This window comes from Mustelus asterias, chromosome 28 (genome assembly GCF_964213995.1).
Source record: "Mustelus asterias chromosome 28, sMusAst1.hap1.1, whole genome shotgun sequence".
NCBI classification, from domain to species: Eukaryota; Metazoa; Chordata; class Chondrichthyes; order Carcharhiniformes; family Triakidae; genus Mustelus; species Mustelus asterias.
Window position 1 is genome coordinate 14,458,330 of NC_135828.1, and position 17,161 is coordinate 14,475,490.

Genomic DNA, 17,161 nt, shown 5'->3' on the forward strand with positions numbered 1-17,161 from the left:
GAGGACTTTGGGGTCGTCCATCAAACCTGGCTTTAGTGATGCAAACAGCTCAGTACTCTTCTGAGACTTGCAAGATGGGCACAAATGGAAGATTGTGTTCTGGGTCCATTATGGGATTGTCTTGAGAGTTGCCCAAGTGTGTAAGGTGCATGATGCACAAATGCCACTCTGTATGGCAACGGGAGTTATGAAGGTTGTGGGAGGTATAAAGATGGCATTCACACCCTATAAATGCAATTGGCAGGATGCTATCTTTGCCTATGTCCGGCTGCCTGCTCTTGCCTCTTCTCCACAGCCCCTCACTCCTCATCAACTTGTACGCCTTCTGCAAACCCATGTCAACTGCTGTTCTGGACAGCTGGCCTCCTCCTTCCCCTCTCGTCTTCAGTGGAGGAGGTACCTCCCACAGAATGTATAATGCCCATGGGGACACTGTTTATCACCATAAGTTGCTCAAAGATGACAGGAATACCAACATTCTGAACATTCCCCTGAGGGATAGCCCTGATTATGATCAGAGGTTTATGGATACCAAAGAATTCTGTCAGAAATTAATATCAACAGATTCTCATGCTAAGTGCAAGTTTGGACTCGCCCACTTCCAGCCTTTATATCTGAGCTTTCATGAAACCCTGAAAGAAATTGTGCTTTCCATTGGTCATGCGCCATTCAAATTTAGCACTGGAATGTTTTATTGCAATCAATTGGAGTACTGTGAGCAATTTTGGGCCCCACACCTCAGGAAGGACATACTGGCACTGGAGCGGGTCCAGCGGAGATTCACACGGATGATCCCAGGAATGGTAGGCCTGACATACGATGAACGTCTGAGGATCGTGGGATTATATTCATTGGAGTTTAGGAGGTTGAGGGGAGATCTGATAGAAACTTACAAGATAATGAACGGCTTAGATAGGATGGACGTAGGGAAGTTGTTTCCATTAACAGGGGAGACTAGGACGCGGGGGCACAGCCTTAGAATAAAAGGGAGTCACTTTAGAACAGAGATGAGGAGAAATTTCTTCAGCCAGAGAGTGGTGGGTCTGTGGAATTCATTGCCACAGAGGGCTGTGGAGGCCGAGACGTTGAGCGTCTTCAAGACAGAAATTGATAAATTCTTGATTTCTCGAGGAATTAAGGGCTATGGGGAGAGAGCGGGTAAATGGAGTTGAAATCAACCATGATTGAATGGTGGAGTGGACTCGATGGGCCGAATGGCCTTACTTCCGCTCCTATGTCTTATGGTCTTATGGTCTTATGGTCTTATAACTAGCTTTAACAGCCTTTAATGATCAATTTCAGAATGGAAGGCTGGCTGTCGATTTTGGAGCCTGCCCACCAAATGTATTATTGCAGATCCGCCATGATGACATTGGGTTCACAAGCTGGATATTCCACTTCTGCAGAATGACATCAGCCCCACTTTCACAATATAAAATTCAGCCTCATGACTCAGCAGCATCTATAAACATGGTAGAAAATTATTCACCAAGAAAAAAAAAATCCTTTACTAAATAGTTTAGAAAATCATTTACAAACTTTTATGATGGTACTGACGAGAAGAAATGGTTTTAAATAGTACTGCCATCTGGAACATTTAGCCTGTAGGCTAACAAAAAATGCGTGCAAGTGTTCCTCATATGTGAGTCAACACTATCAGAAGGTTACCATGATAAAAAAAAATCTGTAGTTTATTCACTTTATCCACTTCAGGTATTGGTTTAAGATCTTGTGACCTTAAACCCCTCCAAAATCCATCTATTCCATCACATCATCCTCACTCAAATATACTTGCTGCTTGCACTTTTTGCAACCAGAGATGTACCACTTGAAGTTCACTAAATACTGAAATCCATTTGTCACTTATTTGTAGCCTCCTTCAGTTCTGACGATGTTTCCTATTCTCATACAAATTTTGGCACTACTCCCTATACTGTTTTATATCCAAATAACTGACATACATGATGAACAGAAGTGGTCCTAGAACGTATCCCTATGGATACAATTGACATTTTCAATCACTCTTTTAAATAGTCCTTAACTTCTAATCTCTTTTACATCCTTTCTTACCAATTTTGAAATCCAACTTGCAATCCTTCCCTCAATTCTATTCTATCCTCTCCAATTTTCTCCTGCCTGATACCTTGCCAAGCTTTTCAGAAAGCTCATGTCCCACATCTGTTACTTCCTTAAAGAATAAATATCAGAATAAATAATCCAACTTCATACAGAGCCAAGGCTATGTATTTGATTATATGTGCTGAATCCTATTTCCCCTTTCTGTCTGTTCTCTTTTTCATTAATTTTTATTCTCCTTCCATTAATTTTCTCCTTTCTTCCTTTCCTTGTTTTTTTCTACTACCCCCCACCTCTGCCCCATAAACCTGGGTGCTATGCATCCTTCAGGTCTTGCCCAAGTGGCCAATGTTCATATGTGAGCCAAGACAGTATTAGCAGACTATTTAACCAGAGGTCACATCACAGCTCTGTCCATCCACGCCCTCGCCTTACAAGAGCCTCCACAGGGAACACTTGCTTGGAGGAAGCACTGAGGGTGGCAAGGGTTCAGAATGTACTCTGGGTAAGGAACTTCAAGGCCCATCATCAAGAGTGGCTCGGTAGTACAATCACAGACCGAGCTGGCCAGATTTTAAAGATGTGGAAATGCAGGCGTTGGACTGGGGTAAACACAGTAAGGAGTCTAACAACACCAGGTTAAAGTCCAACAGATTTATTTGGTAGCAAACACAACTCGCTTTCGGAGCGCTGCTCCTTCGTGCTAGATTTTAAAGGACATAGCTGCTAGATTGGGACTGCAGCAAGTCGTGGGGGAACTAACTAGAAGGAAAAACATGCTTGACCTCATCCTTACCAACCTGCCTGCCACAGATGCATCTGCCCATGACAGTATTGGTAGGAGTGACCACTGCACTGTCCTTGTGGACACAAAGTCCCGTCTTCACATTGAGGATACGATACCCTCTCTTGTGGTGGGTGGTACTTCTACTGTGCTAAATGGGATAGACTTCAAACAGATCCAGCAACTCAAGACTGGGCATCCATGAGCACTGAGGGCCATCAGCAGCAGCAGAATTGTACTCAACTACAATCTGCAACCTCATGGCCTGGCATATCCCCGACACTACCATTACCACTAAGCCAGAGACCAACCCTGGTTCAAAAGAATGCAGGAGAGCATGCCAGAAGCAACACCAGGCATCCCTAAAAATGAGATGTCAAACTGGTGAAGCTACAACATAGGACAACTTGCCAAACAGCATAAGCCGCAAGTAATGACAGAGCTAAGAAATTCCACAACAAATTGATCAGATCTAAGCTCTGCAGTCCTGCCACATCCAGAGGTCCCCAGCAGCACAGATGTCAGTCTTCAGCCAATTTGATTCACTCAAAGTGGACTGGATGCCGCAAAGGCCATGGGCTGGTTAGAGTCATACCGAGCACAAAGGAAAATGGTTGCGGTCATTAAAGATTAATTATCTCAACTCCAGGACATTACTGCAGGAGTTTCTCAGGGTAGTGTAGTAGGCTCAACCATCTTCAGCTGCTTCATCAATAACCTCCCAGCATAAGGTCACAAGTGGAGATGTTCGCAGATGACTGCACAATATTTAGCACCATTCACAATTCCGCAGATACAGAAGCAGCTCATGTCCAAATGCAGCAAGACCTGGACAACATTCAGGCTTGGGCTAATAATGGCAAGGAACATTTGCACCACACAAGTGCCAGGCAATGACCATCTCCAAGAAAGAGAGGGTCTAACTATTGCCCCATGAAATTGAATGGCATTACCATCACTGAATCTCCCACTATCAACATCCTGGGGATTACCATTGACCAGAACTGAACTGAACTCGCCATAAAAATACTGTGGCTACCAGAGCAAGTCAAAGGCTAGGAATCCTGCAGCAAGTAACTCACCTCCTGATGCCCCAAAGCCAGCCTGCCATCTCCAAGGCACAAGTCAGGAATGTGATGGAATATTCTCCACTTGCTTGGATGAATGCAGCTTAAAAAGCTCAACACCATTCAGGACAAAGCAACCTGCTTGATTGGTACCCAAAGAATCCCTACAGTGCAGGAGGAGGCCATTCGGCCCATTGAGTCTGCACCGACCACAATCCCACCCTGGCTCCATCCCCGCAACCCCACATATTTACCTTGCTAATCTCCCTGACACTAGGGGAAATTTAGTGTGGCCAATCAACCTAACCCACACATCTTTGGACGTGGGAGGAACACCCGGAGGAAACCCAGGCAGACACAGGGAGAATGTGCAAACTCCACACAGACAGTGACCCAAGCCGGGAATCGAACTTGGGTCCTTGGCGCTGTCAGGCAGCAGCGCTAACCACTGTGCCACCAACCTGCCCACAAACATTCAATCCCTCCACCACCGATGAATAGTGACAGTCGTGTGTATCATCTGTAGTGCAGGAACTCACCAAGGTTCCATAGGCAGCACCTTCCAAACCCATGACCACTACCACCTAGAAGGACAACAGCAAAAGATGCCTGGGGCACCACCTGGAGGTTCTCCTCTAAGTCACTCTCTGTCCTGACTTGGAAATATATTGTTGTTCCTTCGCTGTTGATGGGTCAAAATCCTAGAACTCCCTCCCTAACAGCATTGTGGGTGTGGTTCACGAAGGCAGCTTACCATCACCTTCTGAAGGGCAACTAGGAATGGGCAATAAATGCTGGCCTCGCCAGCGATGCCCACATCATGAAAAATGAATAAAAAATAGGGACTGACACAAATTTAAACTGTGCACAAAATGAAGAATCCTGGCCGGTTTCCCTCACCATGACACCAGAAATAATCAGCCCAATTAGAGTATTCTGCCAATGCCCCAGTGAAGATTAACAATTTCAGCAGAGATGGAAGTAGAATGGTTTGTATGACCCAGAAGTTTAAAACTTTAACTTGCTAACATTTTAAAGGAGTTAATTTTTGTTGATTGAAAAGGTCCAAGTCTCTTAATGAAGGGTACTACTGAGGTCAAGTATACGTTTAAAAACAATTTTGGCAAGATATATAAAGAACTTAGGACAAAGGTTGGGGAAGAAGGCTGGAATTGAGCCAAAATATGATGGCAGTTTGGTAATGAAGCTATGCAAAATAAAACTGAACACATAGCATGGGCAGAAGAATAGGTACTTCAACAAGAAATGTAAGATTACTTTTAAGGTCTGCAGGTGTACAGGTTTGCGGATCTTGCTTATGCAAATGAGCATTCTCATGACAAAATCATAGATTTAAATTTGTTCCTATAATAAGATATATTTATTATATTGTGATGAAACTTCACTTGCGTTGCTATTTGTAATGTCAATGTAGTTTATTGCTAGTGCAAAGCACAAACAATATAAGCACAGAGAAGGCCCGTTTGCTTGGATTCAATAACCTAATATCAAGATGGCTACATACTTGTATTTTCAATTTAAGTTTTAACTTTTAGAACTAAACGTTCTCTTTTTCTACATTAAAACAAAAGCCATGCAAAAGCCTTACTGTAATCTTGACAAGAAGTTTGAACCACTATTTAATTTAAGAGTATAAAGTTTAGCAGCAGTATTTTAGACATGCTCCTTTTCTTATCTGCAGCTTGGTGACATGCGATAAATATTATATCGCATACTATAAAGCTTGTCAGTTGTATATGTCTTTTTTTGACAGCACAAAATGAACCATGCACATTTGCCACTGAATAATGTTTTCAGGTTACACCTATCATTTAAATGATTAATAGCTGGTATATGAGCTGAAAGTTAAGAAACATCAAACAATAAGTAACGCCACTGATATCTTTATACATTTTTCCTGCAGATAACTGAAAGACATTTATCAGGTAACTGCATTTATCTCTTAGCAACAAGCACAACTAACCTGTATCTTTGGTAATCACTTTCATCGTTGTCCAAGCTAACAAGTTCATTGGGGCAGGCTTCATTTCCAAGGAGGCTGAGGTACTTAAGCCAAGGCACCACTTCAGCTAAATGATCCAAAAGGCTGTCTAATTCAGTTATGTGTCAAAGGTCATGGTTAAGGATTCAATCATATTAATGAAAAAGCATTTATAGGGAAGCAGTCATAGGTAAAACAAAATCATATACATCAGAAACTGCCAATCAAATTTACTGCCGCACTCAAGACTTGTCAAAGTTATTGTTTAAGGGGCAATTCACAGCTAACACATGTCAGAATTTTGGCATATATTGAAAGAATGTCCCTCTTTTTAGTTCACTTTCTTTCAAAAGGTTCAGTGTGAAACATTTAAAACATTGACAAAATGATGGATGTTGTGTGGCTAAATGGTAAGCAATTGTTGAAACTGAAACTTTTCCAACAAGGAAACAAACAGTTACTTCACACTACATCCATCACAAATACATTCAGTCCATTGTAAAATGAGTCTACAGTGGCAAACAATAACAGCCTTATTTCCCCACAAGAATATAAATGGTTGGCTGATACTTCGTACAGTCGGAATTATATCTCCAGTAAATTCTGAAAGTCAATGTTGCTGAACTTTCATTGACTCTGCAGGGCTCTGTTAATTTAAAAGACAGCAAAAATTGCCTTTTGTGGGGGTATTTTAAGGGGTTGTACAAATGCCATAACATGAAGAGTGTTCATTGCAATACTTTAGTGTAAAAGATCCATGGAAATTGGGGGTCATATTTTGTCTATTTGAAAGCATATTTGTGAATATTTCTTTAATTTTCTCTCTTCCTTTTAGAATTATCCAATGAATATCCCAGATATATTTATCCCAATATAATTCAAGTATGCACTGCAATGAATATCATTTATATACAATAGTGCCAATTTCTTGCTCTTCGCCCATTTAGTATTCTCCATGGACCTGATTTTATCTTGTTCATTATTATTCCAGCAGAGGGCCCCCTTCCATCCAAGACAAACTCCTGCATTCCTTTAAAATAAAGCCTTTTTTTCCATTAATGCCTACAAAACAATTCCAAACTGATGATTTAAGTTCGTGAATTAACATGCCACTTAATTTCTGGTATGTCCACCAATGAAGAGAACACAATATGCACATGAATAAAATTTCAACTGATTTCCTTTAAGTTAGATGTTACATAATTTGCAATGTCATTGTGCAAGAGGATATTTGGTTCTTGTTGATTGTCAGAGTGTGAAGGTGAGGTAACCTAGGCAACTTCAGGTCATTTCTGAGAAGATTGTTGTCCAGGATTAGCTCTTCCAGGCAGATGAATTCTTCCAGTCCTTCCAATGACCTGTGACAATAAGGGAACAGGAAAAATGATATGCTACTAAATCAGGAAGACCATTATCCACGGAAATAAATATTTCAACCTCCCCTTTCATGAACTGGAAAGTTTTGGTTTTAGCCTGACAAGCGAGTGAATGACAAGAATTAGTATCAGAGAGAACTGGCACAGGCTCACATTTTTCACACTCTGGCAGGATGAAGGATGGGGGTCACTTAGTGAGTAGCCAGGATCTAAAACAAAAGGTTTCAGATATGCGGCCTACAGGATGAATTTGTCAATGTCTTGTGCCTTGAGGCACCCAGCCTTCCCTGACCCAAACCTTCATTCCCAAGATAAATAACTCTGTCACAGTTCACCTTCATTCCCTGGACACAAATTTAAGTTGTCATCCATCATTCAGTCCAAATATCATTCCTGTGCGGCTAATGAATCTAGTTTTACCATCAAATCTGACCACTGTGCAATCTGAAGAGATGAAGAAATAAAATTAAATGTGATATTTATTATACAAGACTTCTGTTACCAATGAGGAACACGTGAAACCTCCCTCTTCACCTTTCTGCACCTGGAAAGCCTGTTTAGGAAACTCGTTGGTTTATAAGCAACCAATAGCTCATGTTCTAGTATATTTAAACATTAAAAACTATTTTTTAAACCAATAATGCTAAGTAAATAAAATATTCTTATCACAAGAATCAGAAAATGGATTGGAACTGGCAAATGGAAAAAAAAATACATCTAAATGCTTCAGAGAAAGAATAAAACAAAATGACAGAGCATGAAGTGGGACAAAGGCTCTGGAACACTAGAGGGAGTTGCCTATTGAAACGGCCTGGCTCAATATTAAAGCTTGCTTTAGTATCAGAAACAGGCCAAGCAAATTCTGTACAAATCCCCTTACACCTGTCTGATTTTGATAATTTTGCCATGTAATGTTATTAGCTGCTCAGTTAAAAGGAGCTGCATCACACAAGGGCTTTCTTATTAATTGTTGTTTTCATGTCATCAGCTCAATATGCACTTTGTGATTTAATCAGCTAAATTCACAAGTGTAAGCCAAGGGAAGTGGGGTGGGGTAAACGAAGAGAAGGGGAATCGTAGGTGTCGACAGTTTCCTACAGAAATCTGCATTTTATACCAAGGTCTGCTCTTTCTTCCTTGATATTTTCACATTTTCTCACCACATAGTTGAAACAAAATGAATCATAATGACTGATGGTTGTTTTTGCACAGTTTTTGTTGGAAAGCTGATGAGCAATGTTATTTGCCTACTGTGTCTTTCTATTCACACAGCTCTAATGACCTGAAAGCTGCCCATTATCTCACCCACAGGTACTATCTCCTTTATCTCACTGCAGGGCTCACACCATTCTCCCAAAGGAATCCCAGCATAGCTAAGAGATTTACATTGCAATTTCCAAAGTCACATCAAGATGACAAAACATCAAAATGCATTTCATTCTGACCGATTCAAATGGAAAGAACTTTAAGTTTCCACTGTAATTAACCCTATCCTCGTTAAGATAATTATGATCAAGCTCCCTGTCATACCTAATATCCCAGAATCATTGCCTATGGCTCACACTTCACCCTCATTATCTTACAAAAATGTTGCATACAACAGGCAGTGGCAACTGCCCTCCCTGCTGGGCACCAAGGAGACTTTTTTTTAAAAGGGAGGGGGCGATGTGTTATAAGGATAGGTCTACACCAGTGTGAAAAGGCAATGTTTAGATTCAAACAAAGCAGCACAGACTGGGGAGTGACAGGCAAATTGACATGCTGTTCAGAGGGCAAATGATAAATGTTTGATGAATTGGCAAATGCTGAAGGAGTGATGGGCTTCATATGTGCATAATGGACTAGCTGCCTTTCAGTTCTGATTGCCTGCCAAGATAAGAGACCATAATGAATGGGCGAACAGAGCCCTGCCATAAAAAAGTAGGATTCAACTGGTTTTAATAAACTTAATAAAAGTGCAGAAGCAAGAGACTGCCGTTGAAATGAGATGTGAGAAAAGAGTGAGATTAGATCTATTTTAAAAATCTTGACGGCAAAGTTGCAGAAGGAAAAAGCAGGAATAAAAACAAAGTTCTGTCACAGGGGCTGTGAGACAGAGTGCCTCCGGTGCACTGGGTGAATTATAGACTGCCTCTCAAGATTCACAGCTCTTCATGGTAGGAGGTTAATATTCTCACATGTCATTAGGTCTGCTGGCTCCACTGATGGCTCATTGAATCAGGCAGCAAATTATTTCCTCATGCTGGAAAAGACACTACACTTCAAAGGGAAGGAGCCAGGGTCAGACTGGCTCTGCAGTTTGATTAATGACTCAGGATCAGCAGAGGTTGCCTGTAGGTATGAATGTGACTGAGGCTTTTGACAACACTGACTTTAGAGCATGGCTTGACCCAGGCCCTTACTAACTTTGTTTCTAACATTGCTTTTGAGTGACCTGATGGGGACTGTCAGTTAAGTTTATGACCCTCTACACTATGCCATCAAAGATGGGGAGTCAGTGTCTGCAGAGGTTGATAGCTATTTTTTGAAAGTGCAACTCTGCTGAACAAGTCTTTGTTGTAGTGACTCTACTCAGATTATCCTTATTACCGATATATTCCCTTTTACGAATTACCAGTATTTGTTTTTTCACATTCTATGGGGCTGATTCTCCTTGATGGGGCAAAACAACTACAGGTAGTTTGTTTGACTCTCGAAGCAACACACTGAATAACACTGAGAAACTGACACTTCTGTTCTCTGATCAATTGTATTTGACGAATGTCATTGACACAACTATACCAATTGCTTCTATTAAGCCACTCCCTACATCAGAACACATCAAAGCACGTTAACTACCTCCCCCCTCCCCTGCTCCTTCACAGAAAAGTATTTTAAACCAACAAAGTAAAATTTCAAAAGTTCGGATTTAAAGTACAAAGGCTAAATGGTCTTTCATATCACTATGTGCAGTTTCAAGTCTTTTCACCCTGGGCGAGAAACAATCTCAATATTTGAACATGAAGTTGAAATAAAAATGGCTGATTATATAATTGTGAGTAGGCCTAGGGCTTCAGCAATAAAGAACGGATTAAAGTCCCTACCACCTGTGTTGTCATTCTCATGGGCCCCATTACCACCACCCTATTCATTTTTTTTAGCCAACAGATTAAAATGCAAGTGCCACAATCTTTGATCTTTCATTCAGCAATGTAAATCCATTGAAGCCTCCAACATTTTCTGCTGTGGTAATTAGTACTCATTAAAAGACTGTGCAGTATTTTTCCCAAAGAAATTGCTTTTACAAGTGCCTTCTATCTTTGAAATATACGCATCACTCACTTTCTTTTTAGCTAATTCATGTAGATCAAGTAGATTAGTGACTCCATTATTTCAAACACAAGGGAAAACAACAGGTTTTTATAATCTATCTGACCTGAGGATGGTACAGGGTTCTGATCAGGATTTAGATACATCATTTCACCCATCTGAATGAACGGGCCATAATTTAGACATTTTAAAGAGTCTTAAATGAATTTCCATAGACCTCAGAGAATTTTCTTTATGAAATCATAGATTTGTACTTCATTGCTATTTGTAACAAAATACATTTAAAATTGGCTGCATATTTTAAATTATTCAGTTGACGTCTTCCTCATGAGTATTCCAGCATTCGTGTTAACAATAAATTCTTCCACATTTAACAAGAGTTCTATGAGGTACTGTATAAATAATAAGTGTATGAAGGTTGGTATTTATTGGTGTTTACTGCATTGCTTTCCTTTTACTTCCTGAAGAATATCAAAGACAATGATTGGATGTACAAGTCTAGTGACATCACAGAATTTATGAAACCGGTAAATCAAATGTCACACATACAAAAATTGTAACAAACCCCAACTGTGTATTTAAAATTTCAAATGTCAATAGAAGATGGAGCAAAATAAAGTTGTGATAAGAAAAAAACAAACGCAGTTCCACGAAGTTTGACGTAAGGAGCACCAACTAGTCTTTCTACAAACTGACACATTAGAAAATATTCTGACAATAGATGTCCAAGCATGCGATTTTAGTTCCAGCATCAGTATGCATTCCAAAATATTTAGCACAATGGGCTATAGACAAATGCAATTTGCTATATTGAGTTGGATGGTGGCTGTGAAGCAGCAGCACTCTCCAATGACCTTGAAGAAAGCTGCCCACAAAAAATCTAGCAATCTCTGTGGCGTGAATTTCCTCTTTCCTGACGGCAGTTTAAATCTGGCGCCAAGTCGAGGGGTTTCGCAGGTGTGTAGGAACAGTAATGTCTGCAAGCAAGATAAATAGGCAATCACACTGAAGGATTCTCATGGACAGCAAACCTTTTCCTTCACTTTTATTTTCAACTTTCAGATAGTGAATTAAATAATTATGCTTGGATTACGAAGCTAAAATATAAAAAAAATTATCATAATGGAGAAAATATATATGTAGTTAAATTTCAGGACCAGTGAGAATGTTTACTAGTAATGATGAAGTTAGCGCACTATTAAATGTAATTTTTTTCACTGTTTTTTTACATTGAGTCCAGCAGTGTAAAGGGAAGTTCTTGTGAATTCATAACATTTCTCAATTCACTGTAGTCTGGGGCTGCCTGAATAGAATACACTCTGGAGTAGCTGAAAATAAATGGCAGTAACTTCTTGATTTATGCATTATTCTGCGCACATGTGGACTCCTGAAGTTGCTGCTAGTTTGGGTGGCGTGTGAAGGCATACACAAAGCTTTGTCATTATGATCACCACAAAATCTGGATTTTAAAAACTTCTACAAAACAATGGAAAACAATATTTATCATTTTAACAATTATGAGACTTCTTTGTATCGTTAGCATCCAAAGCAACATCATTGACATGCAAAATCCAAATAAATGTCCCACACAATTAATGAGGTAAATAAATTAGCTTAAATTATGATGTCATATTTCATCCTGATATCCGCTGAGAATCTGAGTGAGACATGTCAGAAAGGTCCGACAATTAATGAATGATCTATGCTGAGGTATCTCATCTCAGGCACTACTTGGTCTTGGTGTGTCTAGGATAGCGGGAAACAAACTTTTTAGTTCTGGCCTTTTTGATCGCAACCCAGTGGCCCTAGCTGAATGTGTACATCTACCCTTTGGTTAAGGTCATCCATTTGCCCCAGTGATCAAATAACAAGCGGACATTGTCAGATCTCTAATCTCCATTTCGGAAGAAGTGGGAGTGCAACTAGCAAGGGTGGGGAAGGAGAGGAGAGGGAAGAAAATTCAGTTAGATGACGGGTAAGTGATCTCACTTACCCGTCATCTCAATCCAGTTAATATATTAATCAGGATCTGTTCATTCATGGCAACAAAATCTTGAGTGTTCTTTCATTGTGGCAGTGGACTAGCGGAGATGTTTGTATCATCAACAACAATGGATGAGGTGCTGGAAGACTGGAGAGAGGCAAATGTTATGCCCTTATTTAAGAAAGGTGGCAGGGAAAAGCCAGGGAACTACAAACCAATGAGCCTGTCAGTGGTGGCTAAGTTGTAGGAGGAGATTCTGAGAGACAGGATCTACATGCATTTGGAAAGGCAAGGTCTGATTAGGAACAGTCAGCACGGCTTTGTGAGTGGGAAATGTCTTACAAATTTGATAGAGCTTTTTGAAGGAGTGACCAAGAAAATAGATAAGGGCAGTGCGGTAGATGTGGTCTATATGGACTTTAGCGAGGCTTTCAACAAGGTGCCGCATGATACTGGTCAGTAAGGTTAGATCACATGGGATCCAGGGAGAACTAACCAATGGATACAAAATTGGCTTGCCGGTAGGAGACAGAGGGTGGTGGTAGAGGGTTGTTTTTCAGACTGGAGGCCTGTGACCAACAGTGACGATGTGGAGATGCCGGCGTTGGACTGGGGTAAGCGCAGTAAGAAGTCTCACAACACCAGGTTAAAGTCCAACAGGTTTATTTGGTAGCAAATACCATAAGCTTTCGGAGCACAGCTCCTTCATCAGATGGAGTGGATATCTGTTCTCAAACAGTGCAAACAGACACAGAAATCAAATGACAGAATACTGATTAGAATGCAAATCTCTACAGCCAGCCAGGTCTTAAATGTACAGACAATGTGGGTGGAGGGAGCATTCAACACAGGTTAAAGAGATGTGTATTGTCTCCAGACAGAACAGCCAGTGAAATCAGCAGGGATCGGTGCTGATATCGTTTGTCATTTGTATAAATGATTTGGATGAGGATATAGGAGGCAGGTTAGTAAGTTTGTGGATGACACCAAAATTGGTGGTGTAGTAGACAGTGAAGGTTTTGTAAGACTACAACAGGATCTTGGCCAACTGGGCCAGTGGGCCGAGGAATGGCAGATGGATTTTAATTCAGATAAATGCGAGGTGTTGTATTTTGGCAAGACAAATCAGGGCAGGACTTACACAGTTAATGGTAGGGCCCTGAGGAGTGTTGTTGAACAGAGAACCCTACAGGTGCAGGTATATAATTCTATGACAATGGCGTCACAGGTAGACAGGCTGGTGAAGGTGGCATTTGGCACATTCTCCTTCATCGATCAGAGCATTGAGTACAGGAGTCGGGAGGTTATGTTACAACTGCACAAGACATTGATAAGGCCATATTTGGAGTAATGCATACAATTCTGGTCACCCTGTTATAGGAAAGATGTTACTAAACTGGAAAGGGTGCAAAAAAGATTTACAAGGGTGTTACCGGGACTGGAAGGTTTGAATTATAAGGAGAGGCTGGATAGGCTGGGGCTATTTTCCCTGGAGCATAGGGAGATGAGGGGTGACCTTATAGAGGTTTATAAAATCATGAGGAGCACAGATAAAATGACTAGCCAAAGTCTTTTCCCCAGGGCAGGGGAGTCTAAAACTAGAGGGCATAGGTTTAAGGTGAGAGGGGAAAAATTTGAGGGACCTGAGGGGCAACTTTTTCACACAGAGGGTGGTACGTATATGAAATAAGCTGCCAGAGGAGGTGGTCGAGGCGGGTACAATTACAACATTTAAGAGACATTTGGTCAGATATATGAATAGAAAAAGTTTAGAGGAATATGGGTCAAACGCAGGTGGGACTAGTTCAGCTTAGGAAACTGGTCGGCATGGACGAAGTAGGCCGAAAGGCCTGTTTCCATGCTGTATATCTCTATGACTCTATGCGTATTTTCCTTTGTCCTCCATGTAACTAAATTCATTCCACTATATTTGGCCACAACAAAAATACTAAGACCGTCAAGATGCTGAAGCTGTAGCTTAGTTCAACAATACCAAAACTTTCAAAGGGAAAGCATTTTTGAAATAGTCCAGTCAAAAACAGAGGTGATACATACTGCCTGTACTAAAGTTGAAGAAAATATTTCATGTCCTTCATGTTTTGCTACAGTAAATAGCATTTTCAAATTCAACTGCCAAAACATAAAAGCATTTCAACTTGGATTGAATTATCTTTGGAAGGGAGTCAAAAAGGATGACTCTAAAGAATGAATGTCAGGAATTTAATTTTTCTCCAGTAGTTTTCTAGAGATAAATATTTAACAAGACATTGAGAACTTTATTAACAAAATAATTAAACACTTTTTACCATATGATAATATTGCTTAAACACAGGCACTTAGAAATAGCACTTTAAAATAGCTCACAAGAAAAAGTTGCATTCCCTTGGATTGACTAAATGTTGGTTATCAGTAGTTGAAAAGCAAATCTCACAAGACCCTGCAAGTCTAATCCTTTTAAAGTCAAGCAGTCCAAACTACTGTCAACATCATTAAGTGTTATTCTACAGTCAATCCATTCAATTAAAAGTTTTCTTTATTGTGTAATCATCCAAAACTTTTAAGATTGCCACATCAAAGATCTGCTTTGAGCCTGTGCTCCCAAATGACTCACTGGCTTTACCTACATAAAAAAATGACATACCCATCTATAATTAGTTTTGCTGTTAAATTGATGTATTGTAGCACTTAACAATGCTCCTCCTTTGTCAACCGTTCTACCAGGTACTCATTGAGGAATCAGCAGCAAAATCCTTAATGTTCATACTGGGATGAGGGTGAGTTTGGGGGCAGGGGGAAGTGGTCAGAAGTGCGGACGTACAACAAGCCCATCCCAAGGTTAACCCTCCCCTCCCCCATTCACCCATTATAAACACCGGGGTGATTTTCCATCTTTTTCCGCTGGCAAGATCGTCTGGTCCTGTTGACAGTGCACCCCCCCACCGCAAGGTTTTCTGGCAGCATGGGGTGGATTCTATGAGAAATCCCATTGCCAGCGGCATGAGCAAAAGCTCCTGCCATCGAGCAACAGCGGGCTGCCTCCTGCCACTGAGAACCATGCTGCCGGGGGGCAGAAACCCAACCCCTCCCCTATAGTTTAACCATTGTGCAAGGCCTACCAGGCTGAAACAGCAGTACTGCACATATCAAAAGCAGAATGTGGCCAAGATAATTAAAAATAAAGACAAAGGCAGCTGCTGGAACTTGTATTTACTTATATAGCACAAAATGTAACCAATTTTGCTGGTATGTTCTTCAAAACTTTAAAAAGACTGTGGTCCGAGAGGAAAGAAATACAAATCCAGTTTGATTAAAAAGGCCAAACACTGTTCTACACAGTATGAGCTTCAAATGTTTGCAGTATTAAGTGTATTATTGAAAGGTTTGATTATAATTCTGCATCACAAAATTGCCCTGACTTTTAAGGAAAAAAAATGGAATTTGTATTACAATAAGTAGAATATGGTTGGGAGATTTCTCTGGAACACAAAGGATTATCAGGTTAATACCTTCCAAAAATTTACATTAACCTAATTTTCACATGGTGTCATTTCCCATCATCAGCACTAAAGTGTGCAATGATCCAAAATAGAATGAATTAAGCTTTTAAAACAACTTCAGAAGCATCAATTTTGGACATGCGTTTTTATGACGTACGATTATTTGTAATTTAAGCTGTGATTTATAATAAGCTTATACTTGATCATTAGGAAGTGTTTTGGAATATTTTTAACCAATTAACATTGTTATAACATTATTTAAATGGATTTGCAAATTCATTTCATAGTAAATTAGTTTGAAAATTGCTCTAATTGTTACGCTAGAAGATGTCCTCTACATCTTTTCTGGAAAAGATCTTTTGTCTAGTGCCATTATGTATCAACTTGGCTGAGATTCTTGCCTACCAGGGACATTTAAACTGTGCAGCAGGAGCCACACTGAGGATTAACCAGCGCTGTTTCTCAGGCTTTAAGAACTACAGTAAATCTTCAAACAATTTATCCAAACAAAACCCAATGTGTGGAAAAAGACACTGGAAACAGATGAATAAGCAACATCAATTACCAGGGTTTGACCTTCGTGCCCCGCACCATGGCACAGATTTCACACCAAATCGGAGCAGATTGAAGTTGACATGCACGTAGTGAAAACACTGGCCCTCACAAGGTTTTACTCTACAATCACACAGCCAGGGAAGGGGCCTGTGAACAGGCTGGTGAATAAGAAATCACGCATAATGTGCCTGGGTTTATTTTAAAGTGAACAAAATGGCTCAATTTGAGCACTTAGTCTGTAGAAATTGACCAGTCTGAGATACAGGAGGAACATCCAGAAGGACAGCAGAAACTGCCTACAGATAGCTACACTGGAAATAAAACAATGGCTCTTTTCCAATGAGTTCGACATTATTTTAACCCCTCGCCAACATCTCTTATTTACATCATCGGCATGATTTGAAAATAGCAGTGAAGACCCTGTCAACATTATGTATACAGCAACATTACACATTCTATTAGAGAAATCTTCAGCGATAACAGTTTTGGTAAATGCATACTGCTATTTGAT

The 17,161-nt window shown here is 40.3% G+C and overlaps 1 protein-coding gene across 4 annotated transcripts in view; it reads right to left on the bottom strand.

Moving 5' to 3' along the window:
- Positions 1 to 17,161, bottom strand: part of lrmda (leucine rich melanocyte differentiation associated) — a 957,716-nt gene that overhangs the window by 267,931 nt on the left and 672,624 nt on the right. For 2 of the 4 annotated variants that reach the window (XM_078199565.1, XM_078199566.1), the window contains exons 3-4: positions 7,161 to 7,287; positions 5,912 to 6,051 (exon numbers count right to left, since the gene is read on the bottom strand). In XM_078199565.1, coding sequence (XP_078055691.1) covers positions 5,912 to 6,051; positions 7,161 to 7,287 — 267 coding nt within the window. Of the gene's footprint in view, positions 1 to 5,911; positions 6,052 to 7,155; positions 7,288 to 17,161 lie in introns of all 4 variants that reach the window. The other 2 variants (XM_078199564.1, XM_078199563.1) reach the window with 1 other exon arrangement.